At 43.9% G+C, this 10515-nt stretch overlaps 1 protein-coding gene across 3 annotated transcripts in view; it reads left to right on the top strand.

The window, feature by feature from the left end:
* The first annotated feature begins 711 nt into the window (after positions 1-711).
* SNPH (syntaphilin) overlaps positions 712-10515 on the top strand; it is a 35053-nt gene continuing 25249 nt past the window's right edge. The window contains exon 1 of one of the 3 annotated variants that reach the window (XM_088467055.1): positions 712-804. In XM_088467055.1, the coding sequence (XP_088323181.1) occupies positions 789-804 (16 nt within the window). In that variant the 5' untranslated portion in view covers positions 712-788. Of the gene's footprint in view, positions 805-908; positions 1549-7323; positions 7420-10515 lie in introns of those variants that run through there. The other 2 variants (XM_088467054.1, XM_088467053.1) reach the window with 2 other exon arrangements.

Raw genomic sequence — 10515 nt, 5'->3', positions numbered from 1 at the left:
ATTGGGCGGCCATGACGGTACTCACCGGGTACTTAGTTACAGCCCTAAGTGGGGTGAGTATGTTGTGGACAATGGAGGAGGTGCCCCTTCAGAGCTGGAGCCCTGCGGCAGGCGCCTCCATTGTCTCCCATAGTTCTGCCCCTGTATATACACACACACACATATCTATATATAAAATCACCATTAAATTCTAACTACAGTCTATTACATTTCTATTAATTTCACATTTTCCTGCAAACGTCTTCTTTTTTTGGTATAAATGCCATCTAATGGGCTAAATCTTTGCCATGCAGTGACGCCAGAACAGAGGCAAAGTAAGAGAAGAACTGTGGGCATTTTATCTTAGTTCACTGCAAATATCACTTTCCTCAGGATAATTTTACTTTTCCAAAATAGCAACAATAAATTACTATAGTATGAGTTAAATTGCTAACCCCATCATTATATACTATAGTTCAGGTTTAAACATGGAAATACAATTAGAACACGCATAGTCAACCGGTGATCCTGAAGTTGTTGTGAAACTACAAGATCCAGCATGCAAAACCAGTCTTTGACAAGAATGGATGCTGGGTGGAACATGTAGTTCTACATACAGTATCTATCTATCGATCACTAGATAGATAGATGGATGGATGTGCGTGTAGAATCTGTTGCTGCACTTTCTCTGCTGGGTGAGCTGCTGTGACTTTAAGTGAAAGTGAGATTAATCAGTGTCTCCACCCCTTTCTCCCCACATCCCCTCCCTGCACTACTCCTCCGCCGGCCGGAGCTGCGGCAGCATCATCATGCAGAGTCCCGCAGGTGACACCGCCCGGTCCATGGCCGCACACACACTGGGTTGGAACCGCTGTGGATGCTGAGTGTGACTGTGTTAGCGGTGACGGGGGTGTACATGGAGGGCTGAGGGAAGCAGTGGGTGCACGTCTCAGGAGAGATGTGTAGGTGTGCAGCAGCTGCTGCTCTGTGCACAGCGTTTTCTGCTTTGCAGGGTGTTGTGTTTGCGTTATATGTTTAGGTGTACAGCAGCAGCAGCAGCTCTGTGCATAGTGTGTGCAGCGTTTTTTGCTTTGCAGGGTGTTGTGTTTGCGTTATATGTTTTGTGAGGGAGTAAGCTGTGCTTTCATGATCAATGTGTATTTCTGTCTGGCCTGTTAAGTTGAAGTTCAAGGTGTTTTACATGTTGGTTATCATTACTGTGTTTAGAGCAGGGGTGAATTCATGTGGTCAGGAGGACTGGATCTGATAATATGTAATAAATCTCCTGGTGCAGCGCCATGTGAGAATAGGGGCATTCTATGTGTAGGCTGGCAGGTCCTGTAAGTCTGTAAGGGGGTGCAGCTTACTTCACTGACTGCTCACTGGTTAGGGGTGCTTAGGCTCATATGATTCTGTGACTGGTTCAGTGTACTTGTGCTCAGATCTCTCTGACCAGGGCAGTTTGCATCATGTTCTTGTTAACCTCTGGTATCAATCTTGTTCTCAGACCTGTTTGGGGCATTTTGCCTTATTCGCCAACAACATCTAAGTTATTTCATGTGTATTGAGGTAAGTGCTGTCAGAGCTTACACTAATATAATTAAATGTGTGCACTGTCTGGCAATCACGTATTCTGTACCGTTTAGCAGTGTAACCTTTGAATCTAGCCATAAAATTGTCCTGTAGCTGTTTATCTCTTCGGTATATCTCCTAGAATACACGCTGCCATTTGCTGTATTCCCTCTGGGGTTCTAAACTGGTGTTGCTATATGTACTGTTATTGTGAAGGTCACAGAAATGCGGCAATACCACTGCCAGTATCTACTGTGACGGCCGCAGGGTTGGGGCATCTGTTCTGTTTCAATCCTCAGCGTGTGAAATGGATGGTTTAATGTGTGGGTGGATCTCTTGGGTCCAGAACACTGCAAATCTGCTGAAGAAGTGAACTGTGTAGTATGAGGGTGTGATTGCTGTTTGAGAACGTAGAATGTATGCAGGCACTATTCTTGACTCTGGAATGTTTTATGCATGTTGGATGCTGGAATTTAGGATAAGTTGACTGGATAAGATTCAGGAACCAAGGGAGGTATAATGTTATTTCTGTGCATGTATATGGGGTATACCATTATAAAGTTTTCATGTAATAGGCACATATTTCTAATATTGTGCTGAATAGTTCTAGATATGCCATTTCTGGGATGATTTTGGTAGTGTGAGACATGTCATGCCAGTGCTGATGCAGCTTACTGTGGATTCTCTATTTTGCTTCCAGCTAGTAGTGGGTGGAGAAATAGGAAAAGGCTGTATTTGACAGCTTGGAATCCTAATTGAGCATCATCCCTGTTACTATAGCAACCCTGTGCAATGAGTGGCGGCAGGATGCCCATGTCATTGTATGACCTCATCCTCCTCTGAGCTCTCTGTTTAGAGCTAGTGTGTGGATTTACTTGAATCATGTACTTAATTGCTACAGTGCTTATGTGTATTAACGAATGTATGCTGTGTATGACTTCTCATGCATGTACTTTCTGTAGATATATTGTTTGTAAAATATAACAAATTGGTTGCAATGCAATTACTATTTGCAATTAACATTGATCAATGTAGAGTTAGACAGGAAATGTCTGATTACTGTACTCTGTAGTAAACCTCCCTAAAATTTATGATTTATTAGTGTATTGGTGTGCCTGAGTGCATTGCTGGCAGTGGGGTGCCTGAGTGCTGGCAGAGGTGTAGGGTCCCTCAGTGCATTGCTGGCAGGGTCAAAATATACATCTTAACAGTTTATTTGCATGTTCATGGGATGTTCTGTTTTAAACACCGTAGCAATTTCAAATAAAGGTCTCTTTTCTGTTATTTTACTATGCATGTTTTCTATTCAGTTTCAATTTTTATTAAATATTTACTAGAAGATGTACACTAGGGCCAAAACTAGAATTTTTAACACCCGGAGCAAGGTCATAATTTGGCACTCCCCCCAAAAAAATACAACTTGGAGGACAAAAAGGTTGTCTGGTTTTGTGACACAGTAATGCCCCTTATAACACATTATGCCAGATTAATGACCCTTAATACACATTATGCCACACAGCAACACAATAATGTCCCTTATACATTAAGCCACAGTAAAGCCCTTTATTAATTATGCCACTGTAATGCCCCTTGTAAATTATGCCACAGTAATGCCCCTTATACATTATGCCACAGTAAGGCCTTTTTTATATTAATCCACAGTAAGGCTCCATCTCCCTTCTCTTACCTGCCAGGGCCATGCAGTGGGTGAGCTCAGGGTGGCGCGGGACATGGCTGCCACACGCTGGGAAACTGTCAGTACTACCGTCACTGTAATGTGGCGCCGCTCGCGAACCATTTGGAGCTCAATGACCGTCAGCCTCTGCTGATTGGCTGCCGGTCCGTGAGCACTGATTGGCTTGCGACTGCCACCACATTAGACTGACAGTGTCTCTGTGCCTCTCAAGGCCTGGATGTAGCTTCAAACCCACAAGAGCAGCAGCCTAGTCCCAGGCAGCCTCTCCCTGGCACCCCCCCCCACCTGTCAAGTCTGGCCCATTAGCCCCCAGTTGCAGACCCGACTATATGAATAGTAATCTGTAAATGGTTCATACATATCACCTGGTGTCTGTTTTGGGCTATCTGGTAATGAATGCATGGTAGTGCAGTGCTAAAAAAAAAAAAAAAAATGCTCCCTTGTTGCAGAACCAATATGTTGGTGGTAGCACCAGGTGCAGAATTCTGTGATGGTGGTAGCTGCAGAACACATACCAGTGGCTACAGCAGAGCCTTTTGGGTGTAGCGTATAAAACAGAAATAATCTAAAAATGTTCTTTGAGATACTACATAATTGTACACTACAGTATATTGTATTATTCAGACTATAGTTTCTTAAAAAACAATCCTTAAGCCTTCTGAAAAGTACAGATTTGTCCACATACATCTATCCTCTATGCGCTATAAGTCGTGCTACACATAAAGCAGGAGCTCCATGTGACTCTGTAGTGCTGAGTGTCTTTCATTGCAATTTTTTAACTTTTAAATGCATCTTCTTCGCACAGCGATGTGAATAGGACGCACAAGCAGCTTCTGTGTGCGACTTCGGGTGTATCTGCATGCAAAATGCTACTTTAGTGCCAGCAGCTATGACACTTTATGCACAAGGAGGCTAGATGTATGAGGTAACATCTGTAGGTTACTCTCCAACCCAGGCTAGCTAAAGAAAATACACAGAAAACAGTACACCATAGTATGTTGGAGACATAGATATATCTATCTCTCTCCTACGCCATGTCGCCACAGTCCCCTGCATCTCACCACAAGCCCCTGCTTCTCTAGTGTCACCACAACCCTCCCTGCTGCTGCCCTGCAGCTGGCTGGGGCCTGGTCATTGGGATGTGCTGGGAAGGGCAGGATGATCAGGGATGAAAGATTTGTATTGCAGCTACTCTAAGCATTATTAGCAGCATGTCTCCGGGGTTGGGGCACCTGTGCAAATTTCCGCAGCCTCCTTGCGCTCCCATCCCCAGCTGCCGAACATGACGATGAACAATGTTCTTTGCACAATGTACCCTGTATTTCCTGGGCTTCCTGTTGAGCTTCCCCGCCGTGCTGCCCCATCCGAGAGCAGCACTGACTTCCATGGGAGGTGCCTCCTGTTCACTGAGGGCGTGTACCTGAGCGGGAACATCACGCTGGAGAGGGAGCACTTCATGGTGGAAGAGTAGTGGCCGGAGTCCGTCTGCAGGTTCAGTGTAGGGATGGACATCGGAATCCGATGATTACTAACATAAATATTTTTGTTCCTATAGTAGTGTTTTACCATTGATGGTGATGGTTTGATGTTTGCCACCATCAAGTAGTGGTTCGATGGTGGTGGGTTTTTTTAGTTCTTGATTACTATGCCTCCCCTGGCTCCTTCTTGGCTACTGTGTTTGCCTTAGGACTTCTTCATGGGTTCGCTGGAGGCTCTCTCTCCCTCTCTGGGCCAAATGTAAGAGGGTGAAAGTTTAGAAAATGTGAGAGAAAACTGTCACATTTTTAATCTCGGCCAATGTAATAGTCACAGAACATGCAAACTTGCATGTTCTTCAGACTCAAGAAAACTCTCGATCAATGTATTAGTGTGAGAGTTTTACTGCTAAACTTTCACATTTTTTAAACTCACCTTATTACATTTGGCCCTCTGCTTCAGATGCGACCCTGCTCAGTCCCTGCGTCCTTTCCCTCTCTAGGCTGCTGCTAAGCAACAGGGAAATTGCTTTCTCTGATTGGCTCTCACTGCCTCAGAGAGCCAATCTGAGTGCAGCCCTAGGCCCTGCAGCAGTCAGTCACTCACACAGCACAACAGTTTTTTGCTGTGACTTGCTTCAATCAAAGCCTTAAGCTTCGTGCACACAGTACAACTTAAATGGACGATATGAACAATAACTATATCGGTCATATCGTTATCATGCATTTTTCGGCCACCAACGACCTGCGATGCACGGACATGTTGATATCGACCATCGCCCCGTGCATGCAGGCCAACCTGGTCGATATCAATGATATCAATCAATGATCACAGGTCCCTATAGTAACCTGGTCGATATCGATCATCCAGCACACCATGTACCCACCGACTACAGGGACCCGCGATCGTTTATCAACAATGGTGGGTACATGGTGTGCTGGATGATCCGGGAGATTGAACAACGATATCGCTGTCGATCGTCCCATGTGTACGCACCATCAGTTTCAGGTGTTCCCTTGCTGTTTCAGCACCCTGGCCAGCTCCTATACAACAACTTGGTGCAAGTTTTTTTTCTGTGACATTGCTTCACTAAAATTGTCACTGTAGGAGCTTACTTGTTTGTCCTGGTGATGCTCAGTCATTTTGAGGCAAGCTGAGGACAGGCTAGCTACCTGAGAAACACTAATCTTTTGAATCCAGAAGTGGATTTGGCTGTAAAAATTCCAAAAGCACACTTTGGGATCAAATCAATGCAGATGTTCTGTGTTCATAGTGTTAGGGAATTGCAAGAGACCAGCTGCAAATATAAAAGGACACTAAATAGCTCATAGTGTTCCCTTTCTCCTGCAACACAGTACTGGGAGTTGGATCAGAAGCTGTACTTGGGACGGAGTCTAACCACAAATAGCCAATAAACACTTGCTCGTGGTAAGCCCCTAATTCAGGTGTGTTTTTCTGTTGTGAATTACTATACTAGATAGTTGTGACTGGGTACTCTTGTAGAGCGTGAGGAACGGTAGAAGAAAAGCAAAGTACAGAAGCATGAAGTCTGTGCAGCTTGGCATAAGCCATTGATTGTTGGATGTGAAGGTGTCTTTTATACAACAGGTAGTTCTCAGTCTAAGGCAGTGGTTTCCAAACTCTGTCCTCAAGGCACTGTAACAGCCTAGGTTTTAAGGATATCCATGCTTGAGCACGGGTGACTTAATTAATACCTCATTCATTTTAATATAACATCTATGCTCAGCCATGGATATCCATAAAACCTCGATTTTGGTCTAAGGTAAATAGAAAACCTCAGAGTAGTTTATAGTTTTGATGATGGAATCTAATGTTACTAAAGAGTATCTCTACACTAAGCAAAGAGCAATATCACAGACAAGTTTACATGACGTCAACAATGGCTGGGAGAGCCAGCTCTCGTTACACTCCTGGGCAGCAAACGTGCAAGCAGAGAATGGCCTAGCTAATCTCCCATTTGAAGGAGTTCCTACTATTTGGGTCCTACTATTTGGAGACAAATTAGACCCCGAGGTAAATATGCATCAAACTTTCTATAGTTGACAGGTAGAGAAGTTGCCCATAGCAACCAATCAGCTTCTACCTATCATTTTATATAAAATACTTGATAAATGCTAGCTAGGAGCTGATTGGTTGTTATGAGTAACACCTCCACTTGTCCTCTGTAGAAGATTTGATACTAAAGTTTTCTGGAGCGAGAGAGACAAACCATTTGCTGCAGAAATGAATGTCTCTGTATTTCCATCCTCCTCCATCACACTCATTTAAATGAGTAAGAAGCTATAGACCATGATACAGAATATTTCAGCAGAAGTGTAGGTGACTTAAATACCGGTTAAATTCATGCTGAAAAAAATTAAACATCTATCCATAATATGTATTCTAACAAATGAAATGTATGGAGAGAACTATAGTTTCAATATCGGTAATTAAAGTCTGCCTTGTATGGAGAGAACTATAGTTTCAATATCGGTAATTAAAGTCTGCCTTGTATGGAGAGCACTATAGTTTCAATATCGGTAATTAAAGTCTGCCTTGAAACTGATTGTAAACTGCACTTGTATATCTAATAAAAAGCAGTTATTAGACGACTCTAAAAGGACATGGCTCAATAACAATGGATAACTTAGGAAGGGGCTGACAGTCTTTTGGAACCCACGCAGAACGAAGATCAGGTAAACAAAATGATACTATCTTTAGTGTCTCACCAAGCACAGTCTAATGCTGGGTACACACTTGGCGATATATCATTAGTTTGATCGACAATATATCGTTTGTGCATCGGAGGGTGCGTACACCCAATATGTCTGTGAATGACATTGTTCAGACATATCAGGTCGGCCCTGCAGCACATGCGATAGAGATATATCTTGCAGCTCTATTGGTACATCTGTCTATGTACAGGTGACCTGCTGGCTGCAGGGACCGCCGACACTGACCTCTCAACTGAGCGGGCAAATTTAAATGCCCGCCCAGTTGTGATGTCAGCTGACACACATGGAGTGTCCGATTGGTAAGTGTGTATAACTTACCAATTCAGCTGATGCTGACCAATCCGTCATCTAAATGTGTACCCAGCATAAATCATTGTCTCTAAAATGTGTAGTGCTGGAAAAAGATGTCCATTCCCAACAGATTTTGTTAAACTTTTAAATGAGTGGTAGAAGTTCTTTGGTGTTTGTAGAATTGGAGTTACAGTATAATGCTTAATGTGTTTCTGTGTCTCCTGCTGATTTCATTGGAATGGGTATGTAATGGCTGCTGTCGGGATGCTTCCAGTCAGAATACAGACAGCGGCATACCGATGGTTGGTATCTGGCAGTTGTCAGGATTTTGACGCCTATCTTAAGTCCCTTTTCGGGATTCAGTTGTCGGAATTGAGACTGGCGGCCGCTGGTCTCATACAATTTTCCTTTTGATGGAATCAGGATGTAGTTATAATGTAGAGTTCAAGACAGCCCATTATTTATACACACGGGCTCCAATCGTTGAATTCATTCATTCATACACATTTTTTGGGGGTTTAGTAAATTCTGGCCATTAACGCCGTACAAAGTAAGTAACAATATTAAAATTTAAAAATGTAAAATTTTTTATATTTATATTCTGCATGGAAAAAAAAATATTATTTTTTTTACTGACGTTCTATACTTAGATCTTAATCAACAGCAAGGAAAGGTAATTTGAGCACTGAGTTGAATATCTAAAACATGGAGACAAGTATTCTTAGTGGAAGTTGTCAAGGATCCCTGTGTTTTGCGCATGCGTAATAGAGAAGTCTCAGGGAACTTGTGTCATCTCCCAGACTCCTGTGTATGCACATTAGACTCTGGTATAAAGCCAGAGTCTACTGTGCAGCCAGAGATGAGGGGGACCGCACAAAACCTGCACGGGGGCACTCTCCTCTGCTTACAGACTCTTGATAAACCTTGAGAATAGATTTATCAGCCACACAATAGAATGGTTATTTAAATGATGTATCAAAAATAATATTTTTTGGACTTTAATATGGTAGGTACTGAGGCTTGGGACCCTAGGCATGCATCAGGTGCGGTCTAGGCCTTGGCTCTTCAGGAGGCCATTCACTCCCTGATGCAGGCAGGGGTAATAATCCTGGTTTCTGTGTTGCAACAAGGAAGGGGTTATTCCAATCTATTTTTGGTTCAGAAACTGAATGGGTCTCATTGCCCTATTCTAAATCTAAAAACCCTCAACAGTTTCATCCATGTACCCAAGTTCCATATGGAAACTCTCCAGTCAATTATTTTGCCAATGGAGCCTGGGAATTTTATGGTTCCCCTGGAGATTCAGGATGCGTATCTGCATGTTCCTATTGCGCCATCCCACCAACAATTTCTATGGTTTGCTGTCATACAACAACATTACCAATTTTGAGCACTGCCCTTTGGCCTATCGACTGCCCCTCTGGTATTTACCAAGATAATGGCAGTCTAGACTGCCTATCTCAGATGTCAGGAAATCCGAATACTACGATATCTGGATGATCTTCTGATATTGGCACAAACTCCAGATGTTTTGCAACACCATCTTCAACTGACCATAGCCTGCCTACAAAAGCACGGCTGGATCATCAATTGGAAGAAATCCTTCTTTCTCCAACACAGCAGATGGTACATCTGGGAGCACTTCTGGATTCTCAGGTACAAAGGGTGTTTCTACCAGAGGACAAGATTGCGGCCCTATCATTGCGAGTACGCAAACTGCTACGCAAGCAAAGGGTATCCATTCTATCAGCAATGGAGGTCCTGGGATCAATGGTATCCACTTTCGACATGGTGGGGTATGCTCACTTTCATTCCTGGCCTCTGCAAAGATTGATTCTCTCCAGGTGGAACGGACAGTATCGGCTAATAGGGTCCCAGATGATCCTTCTCACTCCAGAACTTCATCTCTCCCTCCTGTTGTGGCTGAAAAAGGATCATGTGGACAAAGGACTCCCATTCTGGATTCCAAATTGGGTCCTTCTCAACACGTACGCCAGTCTTCGCGGATGGGGGGCAGTGACAGGTCATCACACCTTTCAGGGAAGATGGACAAATCAGGAAAGTCATCTGCCAATAAACATTCTGGAGCTGCAAGTAGTATACAAAGCACTTATCATAGCACAGGACCTGCTGCATGGCAGGCCGATCCAGATCAAGTCCGACAACGCAACTTCAGTGGCCTATCTCAATCATCAGGGAGGCACGCAAAGTCATGCAGTTCTGAAGGAAGTGATAAAGGTTCTGATTTGGGCAGAAAGTCATCTTCCGGCCGTCTCTGCAATATTCATACCGGGAGTTCTCAATTGGGAATCAGACCTCCTAAATCGTCAGGACATGCACGCCGGAGAATGGTCTCTCCACCCTGGAGTGTTTCAGCTCTTGGTGAACAAATGGGGTCTACCAGACGTAGACCTCATGTCATCATGCCACAACCACAAGGTCGAGAGACCCATCAGCAACCTTCGTGGATGCACTGGCAGGAAGATCAATAGACAGTCCGTATCCTCTTCCTCTATGGCAGGATCTGTTAACGCAGGGTCCCTGCCGGCATCTGGACTTACCTCGTCTGGCTTTGACGGCGTGGCTCTTGAATCTTCCATCTTAAGAACCAAAGGTTTTTCCAGATCTGTGAGTTAAACGATGCTTAGGGCACGAAAGCCTGGCTCTGCCCGCATCTATTACAGGGTTTGGCATTTTTTTGGTAAATGGTGTTCCCACAGGAAGTATGATCCTAAGGTGTTTAGGGTTTCCCGGCTACTGGCTTTT

This window comes from Taudactylus pleione, unplaced genomic scaffold (genome assembly GCF_031769625.1).
Source record: "Taudactylus pleione unplaced genomic scaffold, aTauple2 ptg000069l, whole genome shotgun sequence".
Lineage (NCBI taxonomy): Eukaryota > Metazoa > Chordata > Amphibia > Anura > Myobatrachidae > Taudactylus > Taudactylus pleione.
This window is presented reverse-complemented; position numbering and strand designations above follow the sequence as displayed.